The 21,082-nt window shown below is 40.0% G+C and overlaps 1 protein-coding gene across 1 annotated transcript; it reads right to left on the bottom strand.

The window, feature by feature from the left end:
* Positions 1-12,682: 12,682 nt before the first annotated feature.
* CUNH14orf132 (chromosome unknown C14orf132 homolog) lies at positions 12,683-20,776 on the bottom strand. Its single transcript, XM_057371887.1, has one exon. It carries the CDS (start codon positions 20,774-20,776, stop codon positions 20,498-20,500), a length of 279 nt encoding a protein of 92 aa, XP_057227870.1. The 3' UTR covers positions 12,683-20,497.
* Between the last annotated feature and the right edge of the window lie 306 nt (positions 20,777-21,082).

Below are 21,082 nucleotides of genomic sequence, written 5' to 3'. Positions count from 1 at the left end.
AAGACACTTTAAAAAAAAAACAACTAAATATTTTATTGTCTTTGTGGACAAATCTAAAAAAATTCACCTAAACTTTATCCTTTGTTACTTATTGTCAGATAATGTGGACATTTTGTGCTGAGCRTTTTGACACTGAGAGGTGTCTGCCTGTGCTGGAAAGCCCCCTGCAGTCATGATTCAGGGGCTTAGCTTGAGATCACTGCTCAGGTCATTTGTCCTGTACTACATTACGGTGCATTTTGGAAAGAAAAGGTCATTTGTGCAATGTGCATGGTCAGACTAGGAAGAAAAGCCTGTAACAGAGAAGAACAGGAGGCATAAGAACCACAGTCCCCACACTGGGTTACCGAGGACATTCAGAGGAATGAGTTCAGGACAGCTTTAACAGCAAGCATTCCTGAGCAATTACAAGCCTCAAACATGTTTTAAATTTTAAAGCCTTGTGTGAAAGCGAGCAGCAGCAAGCAAGGAGCTGCTAGACGATCTTCTGTCTAAACATTCGTGCTTAAATTTTCTATTTGAAATGAGAGCAAGAAGCTGTGTCTGTGTTTATCTGGATCCAAGGCTTTTTTTTTGTTTCTGTTGTTTGCTGAACAGTTAGCACATAATTGGCTCTAAAGAAGGGACTTGTGATGAAGCCACATGTTGTTAACCCCAGTGGGTCACCAAATCACCATCTGAAGCTTCCCCTTTTGCCTTAATTGCTACAGATCAAAAAGTGTAAAGCTGTGGGTGGGAAAGAACACAACTCCGCTATGATCCATGGAGTTGTTCTGTGACAATAAAACTCAGAATTAATAAATGCTGTGCTGCTATACTACACTGAGGGATGTTATAGAAAAATTTTCAAAGGGTGTTTCTGGAATTATGTAGGTTGTGTCTGCCATCATCCCTGAAATGTACMGCACAGATGTGACTGTATATATCATGGCAGTCTATTTTAGAGAGATTGCTGGGATCAATTGGCTTGTACTACTCTTTGCTATGTCTAAACTGTGCTAGGATTAGTTTCTGMCATACAAAAATAACCAGAAGTCTGGCCACTCTCTCTAAAACTGGACAAAGAGTTCTGCTTAAGAATCTGTTCTAGGAAATTAGGAGAGTAACCAGCCCACTGTCCTATCTCCTCTTGCTCAGAAAGCTGCAGTTAATTTTTCATAGACTCTAGCCAAGAAAAATACTTMCCAGGGCAAGTATGAAAGTAAGTAGAGGTAGGAATGCCTCCCAGAAACCACTCCTGTATGACACGTTTTTAGCCTAATATAGTAGTTCACGCTCTGATTTCTGCTTCTATTTACAAAGCTCTAAATGAAGCCCAGCAGTACCATAATTTGWGTGCTTTCAGCAATTCCTGGCACATGCATTTGTATATATACAGGTATTCATACAGGTTTCCTATTAGAAAAGGCCTTGCATGCTTTTACCAAGTGCTCCAAGAAAAGTGTCCAGGTTTTTACAACTTCTTCACTCACTGGATGCAAAGACCTTTCAAATATTTAGATGAAAATACTTCTTTTGKATTGCTGAGAGCTTTGAGCACATGGCTGGAAGTTTCCAGACATGATGTGAGCTCTCCAGTATTGTACATACTATTGAATGCCATAGATGCATCTTTCTGCTATTTTGGCCTTACTGAATTCAGAGAGAAACAGTGCTCACTCCTCTTRAAAGCCACTGTCATTTCATACCTCTTCAGAAAGTACTGGCATGCACAAAATATTTTTTTTTCATCCTCACTAAATTCAAAACAACTGAGGTGAATCACCACAACTCCCTGTTTCTGGGGGTTCATACTGGGACCAGTAAACAGGATAGGGTTTATTAATTACCCTTGAAAAGCAGCAGGGGAAGAAATCCAGATGGACTAGCCAGTCTTGCTATATCCAARTGAGTATAAACAACATTCAGAAATGAGAGAGACGAATGCAATGCTTTTGTTTATGGCCAGATTAAAGCATGGGATAAATTCCAATTACTGCTGAACACAGTTTGTCAGGAAGGGTGTTTCATCCYATGGTGAACCAAGGGACACACATTTGTGAGAAAGGTATGTGCTTCCCCTCGCCTTGCCCGGGACCTGAGGAGCCTTGAGGTGTTTACACCAAGTACAAAGAAGCATACAGAACTCATTTCCTCCAAAGTGGCCTGGGATTTATATGAGTTTTAATATTTCACCAGCTCATATTTTTAAGTATTCTGAATGTCATTTATCACTAAAATGACAGTCAAGTYTTTTTTTAGCATGATGCAGTCCAGACCTCTCCATGCTATCAGGAAATAGGGGTACTTGCTTATTTTGCAGAAYACAGGGAGCAGAGGAAATTACTGATCTCASCTCTKCTCTGGCATGGCCCCAAGGCTCTTCYTCTGCTGATATTGTAACAGGAGAGGGACGTTTGTTTCTCTGGCAGCACAGGGCTGTGACCAGAAGCAGGTGAGGTGATTCGTGTGAGTGTGATGGGGCACTCGCAGGAGTGTGACCATCTGCCACTGATAATGTGCAGTAGCAGTTTGGACACAGAAGCCAAGCACCAGGGAGACCATGGCCTTCTCCTCAGCCCCACAGGGAGGTGAGGTGCAGGTCATCTTTTACTTGTGAGAAAAAAGCAAACTGCAAACCCTAACTTCCTGTCCACAGCATTTGAAGTAAATGAAGAACACTGCAAGAGACGTTCTTTTTCACAAATTCATTTAAGTATAATTTCTGATGAAAGAACCAAACAGCTGGTAATGTATTTTTCATTTTCATTATGTACATATGTTGTTAAAGRTCAGTGGTGTCTGAAGCTTGCACAAAGGGTGCAGATGTGTCCTGTCAGTGATCACCATCATGATGGTCGCAGATTATTTAAGCTCACACACCAGAAGGACTGACCATCCCTTTTCTCGCTGTAGTCCAATACATCTGCTCCTGGTGGTCAGATATGGTGATGGCTGTGTGGCTGGGCAGTCCTGTCCCACTTAGCCCTCCACTAATCCAGACTATTTCTCTGTCTTGTCAGCAATGGCTCTTGGGGACAAAGTTGGCTGTGATGCAYGTGTTGTACCATGCTTGTGTTACTGGGAGAGCTGATGCCACAAATTATTTTCTCTTGTTACCAAAACAGTGTGATTGTGCTGTGTATTTTCTCACCTTTGTTACCTGCAAAGAAGAGGATGATGCTGGAGAACAGCTGGATCTGCTCAGCTGAGAATTTCCCTGCTAGAAGGCACCTTTTGGATGATATACAGTTGGGTATCCAGCTGCTTTGCATCTTCTTTGTCCAGGTTTAGCATGAGGGAYAAAACCAGGTTATGCTGTGGCATGTGGTCTGCTGTGAGCTATTTAGTGTGTGGATTTTGTCCCCAGATGTGAGGTAGTACTTGGCTGACTGAAACTCTGGGCAAATCTCTTCTTTTGACAAGCAATTTATTAAGGAGTTAAATAATTGCTCAACAGAGCTTAATGGCTTTTATTAGCATCAGAATTTGTATTGGAAACAATGAAGAAGATTCAGAATGCACTTGAACTTTGTGCATTTTTAGCTCTGGGATCAGAGTATCAGGCATCCATATCTATCTAAACTCAGTTCCTAAGAATATTTTCATCTCAACTTTCACAGACAAACTTCTTACTAAATGGAAAGACCTAGAAATTCTCCAAATTAGGTGGGGACCAAAGTAATCTTTTGAGCAGTTCCATCCATGTGGTTAGGCATGCTCACAATTCCTTGGACTGGAGACTCTCCCAGAACAGCCATTCATGTATGCTAATAAAATGTTCTTTTCATTTGGAGGGGCCCTCACTTAACAAAGTTAAGGTTAACTGTATAAGCATGGGCGACTAAAGCAGAAACTTTCTGGGAAATATGGTGACAAAACTAATTGCAGCCTTTTAACAAAATTATAGCATTCTTTAAGTGTTGCCACTGCATTTACAGTGAAAGTGGCAGGTGTCCCCTGTTCTTTGACAGCAGTGATCCACACTGTCACCACGCAGTGGTCTCTTGGAGCTATTTATTGCATCACTATGCTGGCTTTGAAAAGCTGTTTGCCAGCTCTCTTCTTGTTTCAAATGTGATGAAAACCTTGATCATTTCTTCCTCCCAGGCAGAGGCCTGACTTGGGAAGCCGTGTATAAACAAGGGGATCCAATGTCTGGGTCAGATACRAGGAGTAAACAGGAGAGCCAGCAAGGCCAAGGCCTCCCAGCACCCAGACTGTTGCCTSTCTGGCAGACCAAACTTCCTCTCAGTCTGCTTTCAGCACAACTTAAAGAACAATTGTCATTACTGCTCCCTTCCCTCATATTGCTGTGCTTTTAAATAATGCATTTCTATTGTGTGATTCTCCAGTTTCCTCCATGCTATTGAATTCTATTTTCTGTTACAAAGTTGGGACACGACTGAGTGTTTATTTTCAGAAATCCAGCCCCAGAGGAAACAATTCTGGTTTTCCTCTTTTTGGCCATCTGTCTTGCTGATAATTTGTTGTGTTGCAGACAAAACTTATTTTTAGTTAATTCTGAGCTGTAGCATGTGACTTTGTTGCCCAGCACTGTTTTGCTGTTTTCATGATCATTTACTGAGATGTTTTTGCATAGTCACATTCCTTACAGTAAACATCTCTCTGAAGAAGCTTGTCTCCCATTTCACTTCTGTTACGCTTGAGAATATGCAAAAAGTATTAGGTTTCTCACTGAGGGTAGAAATTGCAGCCTTGCTGAATCTGATTTTTTTTTCAATGCCCAATATATTTAATCATGAAATCATAGAATTGTTTGGGTTTAAAAGGGACCTTAAAGAACATTTAGTTACAACCTCCCTGCCATGGGGAGGGGCACCTTCCACTAGACCAGGTTACTCAATGCTCCATCCAACTTGGCCCTGAACTTCCAGAGACTTGGCGTCCACAACATCTTTGAGTAMCCTTTGCCAGTGCCTCACCATCCTAACAGGAAAGAATTTCTTCCTAATATCTAATCTAAATCCACATTCTTTCAGTTTAGAACTATTACCTCTTGTCTTTTCTCTCTGCCCTGTTAAAAAGTCCTTCTCCAGCTCTCTTGYAGGTTCTCTTTAGGAAATGGAAGGTGCTGTAGGGCCTCCCTGGAGCCTTYTCTTCTCCAGGCTGAACAACCCCAACTCTCTCCTATGTGTTCATAGGAGAGGTGATGGAAAATAAAAGAATGAAGATTAAAAAAACCCAAATCCTGGAACCAACAAACTACTCCCYTCCTCAGGACCTGCAGAGAGCAATTTTTCTGCAAATCAAACAAACAGAGGATCATCAGCCACCCCTCATGGGACATGATTTTCCGTCCTGCTACCAGCTTTGTGGCCTTCTTCTGGACACACTCAAGCACCTTGACAATTATTAGGTAACTACTCTGTTCATGACCTAAACAGCTAGGAGAGGGAAAATGTTGTGGCTCAAAGCAGTTACAATCTTCCACTAAAGTGGGATTGGTTCAACAACTATTGGGCATTTCTAAATAACCTCACACACATTTAGCAAGACCAGCACTGTGGCTTCACTAAACTTCCAATTAGTGTTATTTAGCAAATACACCACTCTAAAAGTTGTGTGCAGCTTTACAGTGATGTCCACTAGCTACTGGCAATCAAGCAATCTTCTGCCTGTCTCAGATTAAGCCTCAGATCACAGACATTCTTCTGATGTACCAACTCTACTGGTTTTCTAGACCTAAGAGAGCTGGTGCTGGGTTAAGTTRTGCCTTTGTCTGATGGCTTCTTATGGGTTTATTGTGGATACTGCAGGTTTAAGGAAAAACAAACAAATTAAAAACCCCAACCTCCCAAAGTGGCTCTCACATTTACAACGATAGTAWGAGATTCAAGATAAGACATCTCACTCATTAATTAAGATTCTGAGGTTTCCTGAATGGTGACTATCAAATTGTAGGATGAAACCCCACAGATAGAAAGGGACCAAAACTAAAAGCAAACATCATGTAAGAAGGTGACAAAAAACCGCAGACAAACATCCCACCCCCATAAAAGAAAAAAAAACAAAACAAAGCAAAACAACTCAAACGTAGTGGCAACACAGAAGATGCACTGAATATATTTAAAAAAAAAAAAAAATTAAAAAGCAAGGGAAGAAATTTGTTCAGAGACACCATGTCCACTAAGGTGCTATTTCTTATGATGTCAAACACCGGAAAGAGGAAACCTTTTGTTGTTATTTCTTGCCCTAGTGAGACAGGATATCACTCATGGAAAAGTGGGAAAGAAGTGTCAAATAGTGGCGACAGGAAACATAACATCAGCAAATTTCTTTTAAGGCCCACTGGTATTGGGGTGGGTAAAAATCTGGAGCCACTGAAGGACAATAGGCATTTTTAGTGAGCCAAGCAATTTTCACATCCTTATGTTGAGAATTTTCCCCTCATTGCCTTCAGGGATGCAGCTTCCCATGCCAAAGGAGGAAAGTACTAGCAGCACCTGAGGAACAGATTCACTCTTTTAATGTGTTGATTCAAAAGGGRAAAGCTGAGTCACTATTCTTCAAATAGAAATATTTTCAGGTATCATGGCAAAGCAATAAAGGAGAATTTTCAAATTCCCCTGGGTTTTGAGCTTGCTAAAGAATTATAACTTGGGAGACTTCCTTTCCTCTCAGTCATGCATTAGAAATTTTATGGGTGATATGTGAAATAAAGGATCTGACTTCAGCTCATTGTTAGTGGCTTTAATAAAGAAGGAACCTSCTGAAGCCAGAATTCCACTAGGTACAATCATTTGAAATGTGTTTGTGTGAAGATGAGTAAGATTATCTTTGGGCATCTGCTGAAAATATTACTCAATTTGCTCCAATCAGTAAATTATGATGCTATTTTGACAATGGAAATCAAATTCTCACGTCCTTGCTTTCAATGATTTGCAGCAAACTACATAGGAAGCCACCGAAAATAACTTTTCTGTGTTTCTAAACTGCACAAGAGAGGAAGGCTTCAAGGTTCTGTTACAGCCATTCAACAATATATCATGGGAATCCTTAAAAGGATTCCAAAGCCAGAGGACACTTTGATTATTTTACTTTTCTTGTATATAAATAGATCACAAATTTCCAAACAGTRCTGAACCTTTTCCGTAAGTGAGTGACATTTATTAAGAAGGAATAGTTTTTCAAAGCTACAGTTCGTTGAAAAAATAATCTAGGAAAAGAAAAGCGCTGTATTTTTGTTTCAATATCTATTTTAAGTTTGTGATTCATCTCTACATAACTAACATGACTGTAGCCTATGTGACTTAGGATAAAGAAAGCAGTAAGGGGGGTGGGGAGTGCCTTCTGTGAATTCTTCATGTAGKGGTGAACAGATGGGATATAAATCATGTTGTTTTCATAACCTATAAAGAAAAAGACTCATCAGTCACTGCAACTGTGATGTGATACAAGGATTAGTTCACAGCAGATAATGTAGCATTCCAGGAGAGAGCTCTAATGCTGTCTCAAGGCTAAAATATTGCATTGCCCACTGTTCGTTACTGATGCACAGAAGGGAAATACTTTGGGTATTATTATCTCAAAGCTACTGGTCTCCCAAATAAAATAGGAAAAATATTACTTTGGATTTAGATTGTGCGGTCTTAGACGGCTTCCTTTAGGAACAGTACTTCAATTTCACATCTCAGCTTTGCAGGGAAACCCGTGTACTTTTCCAGGGTCAAATCATCTTTGAAGAGTGGAAGGAATTTGTAGTGTGTGCAGTAGCAAAACTTTAAGAAGAGAAAAAAGAAGGTAAGTAAACACCAGTATAGAATAACAATAATTCTTAYAAGTTGAAATGTGTTGAGGTAACTTTGTAAGTCAAGGGAAAAAAGGAACATGAAGATCTTCACATTTGGATAGTTAAGCAACAGAGACTTAGAGGTTGTTCTTTCTTAGAAGCAGATAAAGATTTTGCTTTGGATCTCATAGCAAAGAAGAACAGTTCATAATATCATATCAGTACCTCATAATCCAAGCTAACTTGTTTCTAAGACAAAGGAACTGGTGATACAGACACTGAAATGTTTACATGGAATGGCATTTTCAAAATCCAAGCATCAGAAGCATTCAGCTCTCATTAGAACAAGATTTTTTTAAAGATTCCTTTCAGAAATCTCCTTCAGCTCCTTGAAACTGCACACACAGAAACCATGATGCCRTCCTCTGACAACCTCACAGATTACACTAAGCCAATTAAATCAAACAAACCCCATGGTTTATGGAACAGATGCTAAAACCTTTTACTCCAAAAACAAATTGTCTTGAATCTTATTATTAGAAAGGCTTCCATCCTGAAGAGGTGACACWGTTATAAATAATATAGTTTACTGGAAAAAAAAACATAAGGCTGACTCACCTTGCCCTCAAGTGCTTCAGAAATTACTACATTTTTCATTTTACCTGAACTTTTAACCACATAGACCCTATCATTAGTTGGATCTTGGGATCTATGCTACCAAAACTTTCAGCTGCAAAAACTTTTATGTAATCAATTAATAATCAGTCTTTAGGTTGCATCACTTTTCATAGTGAAGTGGAGACTTGAGATATAAATTCTGGCAGTTTTTCAGTGAAATCTTAACACTGGTGAAACTGTTCTGACCACATTAGGAATAGATTAAGATGATTGTAGTTATCTTAAATAAAGTGGGAGTAGAGAAATRTGTGCAATGATAAGATACTTAAATGGTTCTGAAAATTCAGTCGTAATTTTCAATCTTTGTTGTCATGGAAAACTTGCAGCTTTAACATGAGAAATGGGAAGTGAAGTCCCTTGGAAAGTGAAGGCCACGGATGGTGTCCACAGGATAAGTAAAAGTCACACCCAAGTTGCTCTTGCCATTGAAGTGTCAGTCACAGGATTGTCCCTGGACTTGTCAGAGCTGCCCTGCCAGCAGGCTACAAAAGAGTACAATCCATCCTTCAAGGGGACAGTCAGAATAAACCCTCCAGGCAAAATTAGCCTTTCTGCGCTCAGAAACTGTCTGGGTTTTTTTCTTTTTTTTTTGTTTTGTGTTTAGGTTTTTTCCTGTTTGGATTTCTTTTCTTTTGTGGGATGGTTTGTTTGGTTGGTTTTTTCCCTATTAAATCTTCTTGCTATTGTGTTATAGTTTTGTCTCTGGGATGTGCATGGAATAGGCAATTGACACCTGCAGTGCAGGAAAAATCTCCTGATATTTGGATTTTTAATTTCCGGTTGAGGAATGATCCTGCATTCCAGTTCTGCTCATCTGATGCAGTATTATTTTCCGTGGCTTGTATTACAGGATAAAGGAAATTTTCAAGTGGTTTGACAGATGTTATCCTTACTTCTATGCCAAATTTGCTCTGTTTTTGGTTTGATGGCRTTTTTTTGGTGCTGCTGTATTTTAATGTAAAACATTGCTTCGCCACTTGACATAACATATATTCTTTTMCCGTGGTTCTTTCCTGCTAAAATGGATGTGATACAGTGGAAATCTCTCACTGTGCAGGTTTGAAGGAGGCATTTCCTATTTCCCTGGCATCAGCCATAAGGTTTATCTGAACAGGGAAGATGGGGTAACCTGCAGCCAGCTTCCAGGAGGACAGAGTGGGGCAGCCCAGGGTCTGACCTGGCTGATGTTGCGCTGCCCCATCCAGGAGTGGCACAGAGCCCTCATTCCCAGCCCCACGCTGCACACCAAGCATGGGAAGCMCGGCAGCTCCTCAGCAGAGCAGTCCTATTGTGCTTTCTGTCAGCACCCCTGACAATTTCCTGTGCCGATCAGATATTCAATCAGTTAGAAGCACAACTTTTTAAATCCCTAAGTAATTTGTTCACACAGCATCAGGTTTCTGAGAGAGCCCTTCCCCACTCAGCAAGAATTAATGCACAGGAAGTACAGAAACACTGAATGAAGCAGGGGACTGCTGTCGAGCTATAAAGTATGGCGGTTCTCATCCAAGCTAAATCAGCCTCACTGTGGAAAACATTCTTAACTGGGCACTTGAACACACATTAAAGCACATCCCATGAGCTGTTTTTAACACAGAAGAGAAAACAGATACTAAAAAAATACAGCATAATTTGACAGTATACTGATACTTAAAAATTGCTTCAGTGGAAAGATTATGTTGAAAATTCTAGCATGTGGAAGCCCAAAGCTGTTTGCAGTTATGCTGTCCCATTGTGCTGTACCAAAAATGCTCTGGTTCTTGACRTATCAGAGGTATCAACATCTTATAGGAAAAAATCAAAGCTAAACAAAACCGTTCTGAAATAGGGCAAAATATTGGTGAGTTTTATGATTTTCTTACCTTTAGAATGGATTATTTTCCCAAAACTGCCTGAAGAACAGAAATTCTACATTGTGATTAGAAGATGGAAAAATCAAGGTTTCATCTAGGAGATGCTCCAATCAGAAGTGCGGCAACTGGAATAACAACTCTAAGAATTAAGTCCTACATATCCTTGAACTACAATGGAAACAGGAAGGTAAGAAAAATTCTTACAAGGTCAAAGTTTGATTTTGACTTTAGGAGAGTTGAATCAAGATTTACTTCAAAAGATGGGCCCTATCTGAAACAAAATCAAGTCAGTAAATAGCAAGCAGATATTGTTAGGGAAGGTTGCACAGAGGATAGAAATGAGTTCAGCTAACAGAAGATGGTGTGGCCACAAAAATTATTCAAAAAACAAAGAGGCATGAGACTTTCAAAGGAGTTAATGTGTATCTAGATTTACCAGAAGGTGAAAGAAGTAAGCACTTCGTAAGTTATTTTGTTTSCATCAGCTGTTATTGCAGAGGACTTTGAGGTATATTTACTCCAAGTCTTTTCAAGTAATAAATACTAATAAAGATAAAAAGAATCTAGGTATTAACACAGTGTAAGAAATGAAAGATTAGAGAGGTTAAAATAAATGAAATGAAAAGCACCAGGTGCTTGGAAGAAGACCTGAGCTGCTAAGAGAATAAAATTCTCTGTTTAAAATTGTTTGCTACACTGAAGGCCTTGGGAATAACAAATCATTTTCCCTATCCTTTAAGGAGTCACTAGGGAAATTCAGAGAGCAGTAAACCTTTTTTTTCTGTACCCAACTAACATCTGTAGGCATAAAATCTTTGTAATTCAAAACAAAAAGAAATCTTCATAAAATGAGTTTCTTGCCTCTAATGGGGAAGGATTGTCTGAATATGTAAAGGAATTATGGGAGTCAGTTGATATCAGATATTCAGAATCATAGGGTTCCTCTTCACAAAATGTAATACAAAGTTTGTGGGTGATTTGCTTAGCTCATACTAAAGACTGCAAGTAAAAGCACTCCTGTCTGAGTCCAATGTTTCTGTCATAACAAAAGGCAGTGAAATGGATGGCAGGTTATCCATAGAGGAACTTCACTTATGTTCATATAAGATATGTGCATGCTGCAGATAAAGTAGTGAAGTCACTTCGTTATATTCGAATTAATTCTTTTCATCCCTAATGTAGCATTAGACATAGCAAAATATGTCAGTTGAGATGCTACATTGGATGGGCTCTCTTGGGCTAAAAGACTGATGTTCTTCGTTAGTCTCACCACAGAACAATTTACATTAGCAGACAGCCTGTTTATATTGATAATGCTGTGTAAAAWACAGTGCTGACAATTTCAACTGCCTTTATTAGTCTGAACACACAGAGCTGAATTTTTAAATGACTGTTCAACAGAACATTCTCTTCCATTTCTAGAGCATACTAATTTCTTATTATTGTGCAGAATTTAGAAATGAACATAAATGAGATCTGTATAATTCCATAGTTGCAATGGAAAAATGAATTAAAATTAGATATTGCTGTAGTGTAGCAATTGCACTGCCTTACAAACTGATGAGTAAATTCTGGAATATGCTATGTTACTAGATTGAGAAAGACTGTGACTAGAATAAAACATGCATTTAATTCTTATTTTTTAAATTAATTTTTTGTCAGACTTGCTATCGGAATTGGTTCATGCATCTTCATAATGTTCTGAGTTCGCTGCATTCAAAGGCAAGTCAATTTTTAATTTTAAATTGTGCTTAAGACATCCCTTAGCATGTCCTTTTGTCATTCTTTCAGCAGATCTGAATTAAGCTTGCTTCGCTGCATGTCTTTTGGTGAATCATAAGGCACATAATCTACATCCTGTATTGCATTAGCAAAATAAAATGTTTTCCTTTCTTCCTCTTGCCACTATCTGCCTTTATGACACTTGCTGGACATCCTACAGCAAGGGCTGATGCCGATCTAATTCCCCCTTTGGAATGGCTGTCCCAGGATGGAATTTTGGGGCCACAGACACAAAGGCACCCCCAGGGCTCTSTGAGTCAGGATGGCCAAGCTCAGCTGAGGAGAGAACTGGCAGAGAGCAGCGACACAAAGATTCATGGTGCATGGGCTCCTGAGCTTGTGTTTGTAGAATATGAGACATTCTTTTGGCTCCCAGATGTGTTGAGGCACTCCTTGGACTCTGGAAGTTATTGAATGCAGTTSTGAGAAATAACCACAGTGTTGCTTCTGTGCCATAATTCAATACAAATGGTTTTCCCAAGGCTGCCAGATCATGAAAATTTGTAAAATTTCAAGAAATTACTAGTGTCAGAATAGCACTGGAGGTAATAATTAAACAACTGCAGTTCCAGACTTCTAACTACACTCAAGTAAACCAAGAACAAAATGAAAAATCACACAACATAATTAATTTGAAGAACTTTATCCAAAACCACGATTTCCATCTGATACTAACAAAACTTGTCATTTTCACCATAGTAAAGGAGTGAACCAGTACTAAGTACACACAYAGTGAACACAGTCAGTAACTGGAAAAGAACATAACAGGAGTTTAAAAAGAATACATTTCTCTTAATTAAACTTGATAATTACAACAAACRTGGAGAAAGCAGAGGGCATTTTTAAAGTTTTCTCTTTACAGATAGAGCTCCACAATCCCAGAACAATGATTACAACAGTAAAGGTTTTTTCTAGAAACCAAACCATATATTACAAAAACAATACAGAGAATCCCTGCAAACTTGACAATGTACAAAACAGGGTAGCAGAAAGAAAGCACAAGAGAATTAAATTGTCTTGGATTTTTAAGAAAAAGCAACAGGCCATAATAAAAGGTTCCTGTAAAGCTGCTTTACACAAACTGAAGAATGTAATTTCCATGGCTGTGATTTTGTACGAAGCACAGTTGCTTTCAAAAGTCACTATTTAGCTTATATTTGGGGGAAACACCCCAAATAATTAGGCAGTATTTGAGATAACTGAAAAACATACATAATAGGCTATCTCACAAAGCTAACTACCAGATTTATKTACATAAGCTTCCCATTTCACTGAGACTGTACTCTACTCCTTCTAAACTTCCCAACTTCTGAACTGGAAGAGGATTTAGAGAAAGAACAAATATTTCTCAGTATAGGTACTCATACTGTAGGAAAAAATAGTGCACTGGTTTGCTACATTATATACCSTTCCAGCATATCTATCAAAATATTCAGACTCATTTTTATTACCTTCTCATTTAAAAAAATACAGCATTCTGCTTTCTTTCTTGCTTTTGATTAGGAAATTACAGATCTCTACATTTAAAATAAAACCCCAGCAACCCGCAGCTAGTCCTGCAAACTGATCCACCGAAGCAGATGTCAGAAGTAGAGAAGAAGTGTTATTAATCCAATTGACTCCAGGTGGAGGCAAAGGTCCCTCTGGATAGAGCAGCGTGCAGGMTCAGGAACTTCAGTCATCCTTAGGAAGGCAGCAGCTGAAAGGACTTTTAGGTCTAGACCTGAAACAGTTCAACCTTATTTGTTCATTTGTGGGAGTGAACTCCTCAGGAAATGTGTTATCACTGTAATGGCTGCAGCTCAGAAGCTCCCAGAACACAAGGCTGCATACTTCCCTTGGTTCTGGCAAAAAAATGCACTTTCTTTTGGTCACAATGAGATCCAGAATTGCCCAGTCTGGCAACAACAGCTGGGCTGTGCATCCACGAACTGCAGGTGTGGCTAGATTTGAAATGGATTAGCACATTGTGGCTCTTTTTCTATACTGAACAGGGCTGCTCTTTAACAACCCTGACCCTACAATACACCACATGAGCTTTATTATTCTCCTTAGGGTCCACTCCCACTTCCCTCACCTTACCCCAAGAGCATTACCACTGACTCTGATCTGCTTAAAAACAAATCAAACTACTTAGGGTTGGGAGAAGCTCAGTAAATGCTGGCTGCAGAACAGTGCAGTGTATTTACAGAATCTGAATTTCTGAAAGGTAACTTTGCATTGTATGGATACTGCCAATAGTCACCAAGCCTCATGGACACATCTTGCTCTTCTGCTTCTGGGAAGCACTCTGTGGTTTGCTAAGGCAGATAATGATTAAGATTTTCTCTCAAGAAGAGACCTCGTGTCACTGTTCTATGCCCTCACTCTGGAATGTCCTTACTGATCACTGATCTTACTCTCTGAGGTCAGTCAAGGAGCTGATGAAAATGGGCTGAAGGACACTGCTGGCTTCCAATGCTCACATGCAGGAGTGAAAGGATACCAGGAAATGAAATGACAGAGAAGACAAGGTGAGAAATAAAATGAAGGCATAGAGACAACAGTAATGGTGACAATGAGTTCAAAAAGATGGATGTGAGTTCACATCAGGGTACTTTGGGGAGGAATGAAGAATAATACAGACTAAAGGATCGGGCAGTGACTTTGGAGACATTCTGTGATTCTTTAGCCTGTTTCTGTTCTCATCATCTTTAAAGTCTGGATAGTTAAGATCTCCTTTGAGACCTACTGGCAAAAAGCTGAAGAATAAATTGAGGCAATGCTACTGTACAGATCATACTTGACTTGTTAGCATTCCATGCTCAAGAAACCTGGGTGGCTTTTGCAGGAAGACTAGGCAGGGCTTTTGGAGGTAAATCTTATAGTCTACTAGTCTTCCTGTAGTCTACCAACACAGGAAGCTTTCCGAGCATTTTCTACAACTGAAAAATAGCTCCATCAGTAGCCTGTGCAGGAAAGACAGAAGGGGTGACACAATGCTCCCAAGACTTCCCAAAGAGAAAGATGCTATTGGCGCTCAGGCAAAGGGCACTTGCCTTGCTACCAACAGTTCAAATCTGCCTATGTCACTCAGGAAAACACTGCCTTCAGAGACATGTCCTTGAGATGATTGTTACACATTTGCATTATCAGGTTTTCTTTTCCAGTTCCTGATTGTGTTGCTGTAATTTCCAAAACAGGTTACTGCAAAAGCAGATCTGGTCATGTTGTTTAGGTGTAAATGCTCTGGGACAGGCCAGAATAAGATAAAATTTTCATGCATTTTGTTCTGCAAAGGCAAATAATTACTTATGTAGATAAATGGACAATTTCCTTCTTCTTTGTGCCTGAAGGACCACAAACTAAAATGGGACATAGCTCAGTCACAGCTATTAGGAGTTCCCCACATGACCAGAGAAGAGCACAGAGGTGACTTCATTTTCCCCGTTTTAAGTGGGACAGACAAGGTAAAAGGCAAAGATGGGCTGCATGAGGAAACACAAAAGTAATGTCAGATTAAGGACAGTAGGAGACTTTCAGGCTCAGGATGCCTCGACTGCTTTAGGATGTTCCCAGACCAGGGGCAAAGGGCTACCTGCTCATTAAACCAGCCCTATTTTGACCTTACGGTGACAAAACAATGACCCAGTAACAATAGACCTAACAGAATATTCATCTCTGGCTTTTCCTCTGTGAACAAAACAAATGTCCTTGTTTCCTTGAGGATAAGAAGGCTGTGAGTTGAGGAGGGATGTGCTCTACCTGGTTTAGCTCATTCACACTCAGCTCTGGCTGAGTGTCCAGGAAGCCAGCGGGGCTCAGAGGACRCAGCAGCAGTTAATGAACTGCTCAGCTCCGCCTGTCAGAACCCTCATGTCTGACATTATCATTGGGGACCTCACTGCCCTTTTCCTTTCTGCACATTAACCAGATGAAATCCAAWTCTCCACAGCTCCGAATGTTCCAAAAGCACAGAGGCATTTTGATCTGGTATTCTGATCTTTAGTCTATTTATCTCAAATGGAAATCACCCTTAAAAAGAGCAATTTTCCAGATTCTACTCTGTGATTAGCCACAGGAAACTCAGTTGAATTACACTGGATAAATGGACAGTGCTACATGAAATTAATAACTCTCAGCGGCCTGCAGAGAAATGTGGAGAGGATATTAACTGGAATAATAGACAAAATACATAACAACCTCCAGACTAAGGGCTCCTGCTTTCATTTGGTCCCAGGAAAAAGGGTGTATTTTTTTCCCCTTATCTTCAAATGGGGGTACAGGATAAGATTATAATGGCTGGCTGCTTCTTTCTCGATTTGGGGCTGAGCTATTACAGGCTACTCAGCAGCTGAGTGGGATGCTGACTGCCCTCAAGTCCCATTGCAAGTGAAGATTTTGGAGCAGGGATCTCATTACTTCTGAGATACCTATAATCTCCTCCGCCCACTAAAAGGATAAATAACATTATTTACAACAGACAAAGTCTCTGCTACTGTTGCATCAGTCAGCTTTTCAGTTTTGCAAGTGTCAGGACACAGAAATTCAGGGTGTTAACGCTGTGGGAAAGCACAGACTCCTACCAGCAGATAAAAATACAACAGGAATAGTTGGGTGGGATTGCCCATTCAGTTCTCCTTTCTAATGTGCCATTGCACCCACCTGAATAATTGTTCAGCCTTTAGTCTCTCAGCTGTGGTGGCTGCACAGCTGCTGTATCGAGCTGCTGTCTGCATTAAGAAAAAACATTCTTTAGAGGGAGTTTGAATTTGGTAGATCCCTGGAGGCCATAGCTGAAAGAGAAYCATTGGGCACCCCAGCTTGTCTTCCTGCTTCCCATGGCTCAATAACTTTGCAGGACCAAGTTGCTTCTTGAGTTTGTACAATGGAGAGCCAGAGGTAAAACACAGCATTTAGAAAGTGGCTTGCTTTGTCTACCACAGAACAAACTCCAATCAGGATTTTCTGTTATCTGTGCTAGACATTTTTAATTGAAACACAGATCTTCTACAAGTGGAATCCTTCTCTCAGGCTGATACTCAAAGTGCTCAGCAAAGCACAGAGCCCTTCTCTTTAACAGTAAACAGAAAGCAGCTCTGGGGAAAGTGTTTGGAGTTCCTCATCACTCCTCAGTGAGTGACAGCAATTATCCAGCTGCCTGACTCCAAGGAAAGGAGAAGCTACAGTGCTCCAAGTTGAGCTGTGTTGACAGCTCAGGGTGTAACACAAACCTACACAACAAAGAGCTAACATTTCACAGGACCATACCTGTGAAACATCCACCATTCAGCCAYTTCTCCATTCCCCTCTGTGGCTTCTCTGAATTGAATGATTGGTGAGTCCACTTTTGCAATGGTTCAATTTAAACCTTCCCTAACCTCCCAGAAGAGAGAAGTGGTTGTAGTGGATAAAGCCATTACACAACATCCAGAAGCACAGTGTGAATATTGTCACTGTCAAAGCAGATAAGAGCTCAACCCAGTTCTGGCCACTGCGATTTAGGGATCTTCAGTATACCTGACAACACTCCCCACAGACCCTCACACGCAGTATCCTTGTACCTGCATCCTAAAACTAACTTTTTCCCCTGACAGAGAAGCTGTACTGTTAGTGTGCAGTTTAACTGTGAGCAGGAAATGCCTGCACTTGCTGCTTGCCGTGTCACCCTGTCAAGCCAATTACTTAAATTAAAGTTTTGTCTGGCCCTTCCTGACAACTCAGCCTCTAACGATGAAACTATGCATGATGATGATCTGGATGCAGGAGGTGGAACTCATTGTTTTCCAACACTCCTGCTATTACTATCAATTTCACATGAAGGTAGGGCATTTTCTTTGGGAAAAGCAACACRAAAGTGGCACTCGGTTTCATTAGCAGAATAGTGGTTCTTCGCTGTTCGCACTCTGATGCTTTTCTTCATGGTTGAAGAGTTTAGTCCAGTGCTCTGGGAGAGATGCAAACATTGCTAATTGCACTAAGATTAATATTCTAGGAAATTTAAAYAAAGCAGTCCACTGGCAAATTCACTAGGCAGCAGAAAAATCCCATTGGGCAAGTACCATCGTGTCAAACTGGTTTTAGTCATGGTGGAAATGTTTTGCTCTTTATGCAAAAATGCCTGCAGGAACTGGCCTAACTAGAGAGCCTAGAGGAAAAATGAAGAAAAGTCCATGAGTAACTGATACAATTACAAAGGCAACAGAATATCAGAAAATGGCTGGGGACAGCACATTACACTGAGCAAWATTTTAATGGGTCCTACATATTTACACACCAGAGCCTCCAGTTCTGGTGTGGAAACTACTCAATTCTGCTTTGGAAACTTCTGTGCAGCTTCCCAACAGCTTGCTYTCTGCTTGGCAAGAATAAGGAGGGGTGTGAAAACAGACAAGGTACACCATTTATGCAGTTCCCCTGCTTTTCATTGTCTTCTGGCTATGAAGAAATTAATAGCTATTTTAGGAAATTAAAATCATAATTTTTCTATCATTCTTAAGACTACAGATATTTCATTCGACAGAATTTGCTTTMTTTCCCTCTGACCTCCAAGAGCTGKACTTCTCAAACTTTTCCCCAGTATATGTCTYGTCTGTCTTCAACCATCTTTACAAAATCCTGCCTCCAATCAGGGAAATAACAACACACAGAGAAGCTCATCATTGTTTTTCTCAGCATCAAAATAATCTAATTTCTTCTCTCCCCACTGCTAGATCTGTTTGCATCTTTCCTAGCTTTAAAGGACAGTTCATAGAGAGGGAAAAAATATACACAGTGACTACTGAGTGGTTATAAATACTGATTTGGGGCATGCTGCTTTGATTCAAGTAACCRTCCACCAGCCCTGCAGGAAAATGGGTTTAAAGAGAAAAGAGGAAAATCCAAACCTCTCTACACACTCAGCAGCTCTTAGCCCAGCCTCAAGCTCAGTGGCAGGCAAGTGTCAAAAATAGTCTCTGTGCCTGCAGACAAGGCTCTCTGGAATTAGGGTAGTAGTTATATCAGACAGAAAGCCTAGACAGTATATGCAGACACAAAGAAGAATTTGTCTGCTACTCTCAAAGTGCAGACATTTTATATATTTATGTTTAATATTTAAGGGGGAAGAGGGAGATTTCCAATAGCAGCGGTTTTTTTTCTTTTCTCAAGATTTTATAATCTCTCAAGCAAGGAAGGCTACAGCTTGTGTTGGAAAGATACAGCTTTTGAAAATGAACTGCCCATGGAATGCAGGAAAAATGTTGCCTCTCAATGGAACAAATCCAGAAGATAATCAGAGCTGTTACCTAAAGCCAGCTACATAAAAATCTCTTGCAGGACCCTTACCAGAACCCAGAGATATATTAATACTGAAATATAAGCACTTGCATATCTGCCACTTAKTACTTGTCTTGTGGTGTTTCTACCCCAGGACATACCTGACTCTTTAATTCACCCCCTCATGAGCACAGAAATGCCCAACTTTTCTTTCAATTTTGTTTTTCTCATAGACATAATTCACTATTAATTGTGAATATAATAATTCATTATTAATTAGGCTTGACAATTTTCCCATCATTCTTTCAGTACACCGATAACCTCATGGAAGTTCATGCTGTAAGAAATTATTATCATTACAGCTGCTGWAAGAAATCTGGATTACAGTCAAATGAGATGAAAAGCATGGTATTAGGCTTTGTTTCCTGGAAAGGATGCATATACAAAACACCTCCAGACAGAAAYGGGAACTTGTGCTGCTGCTCTGTTTATCATTTCCTCCTCTGAAATGCAGAGGGTCTGCAGAGCAGCAGACTGCAGACAGGTTCAGCATCCCTTTATTGATCATCAGCTCCAGTAACTGATACTGGAAAGCAACAGACAGTAACAGACAGCCTGCACCTGCCTGCCATGGCTCTGAGAGCCAGGATTTTGAACACAGCCCAGGAGTCTACGGCCATGCTCAAGACTCACACACGATGAACCCGGACTTCCTCAGAACTGAGCCAATGCCAACCACTTGGTCCATCTAGGAAACTCAGATGTCCAGAAAACACAACCTGCAACAATTCCATACAACATTATACAACAGTAAAAAATGCACCAAAAAGAAAAAAAAAAAAAGCTGACAAACTGCAGAAGAGCTGCTAGAAAAATCCACAGTAGAAAATAAGCACTTTCTATATAAATATCTCTCTGTATTTACTATGCCCAAGTTGATCGCTCTTTTATTACATTTCTATACAAAACTGGTATTGGCTCTGTTCTCAAATACAGCTCTCACTTCCACACAATTTGCATCCAAACTTTCTGCCATCAAGACTCAAGATGATTAACTTGCATTTCACTTCCACAACGGTGGCAGCACTTAATCAATGAAGTCTGTACCTATAAGTATTTATATAGATATACATGTATATATACACACATACATACATACACATGACAAGTACTGTTGAAGTTTTCTTTTCTTCCAGTGTTTGTAGTGACAGTCATCCTAGAAGGTGAAGGCATACACCACTCCCACAACCACAATATTTCCAATTGTTGCTATGATTGCAATCCATAATAATATGGCATCATTTGAAGAACGGGATGTCTCTTCTGGTGGATTCTGCATGGAAGAAGCTGCATGGACATTGGCTGATGAGTTAAACAGGGAGTATTCTGTACTAAAGTCCTCGTTGGGTGAGTCCATAAAGGCTCCTCCCATAACAGGAAGCTGTGAAGACAAACATGACAAAATCAGAGTGAAAGCTATTATCGGCTTTTGCATTGTGTCAAAGTCATTATAAAAGATGAACCATTAACTAACTGGCAAAGTTATCGAGATTTTGTGTGTGTGGTGCTAACCTGTCAAGAACATTCCAGACCTGCTACATAATTCTCCCATTTCTGTTAGAATCAATATTACTGCACAAAACCTACATTTAATACATGCAATATACAGAAGAGTTAGCATGCTGGACTCAAGTCAGCCTAAGAAATCATATGTATTTAGTAGAGATACACATACACAAAGTACTCACATACCAGAATGTGAGTTTATAGCAACAGGATTGTTTTGTGACTGCCAGCAATG

This window comes from Malurus melanocephalus, unplaced genomic scaffold (assembly GCF_030028575.1).
Source record: "Malurus melanocephalus ecotype Western Australia unplaced genomic scaffold, MMel_1.1 scaffold_161, whole genome shotgun sequence".
NCBI classification, from domain to species: Eukaryota; Metazoa; Chordata; class Aves; order Passeriformes; family Maluridae; genus Malurus; species Malurus melanocephalus.
This window is presented reverse-complemented; position numbering and strand designations above follow the sequence as displayed.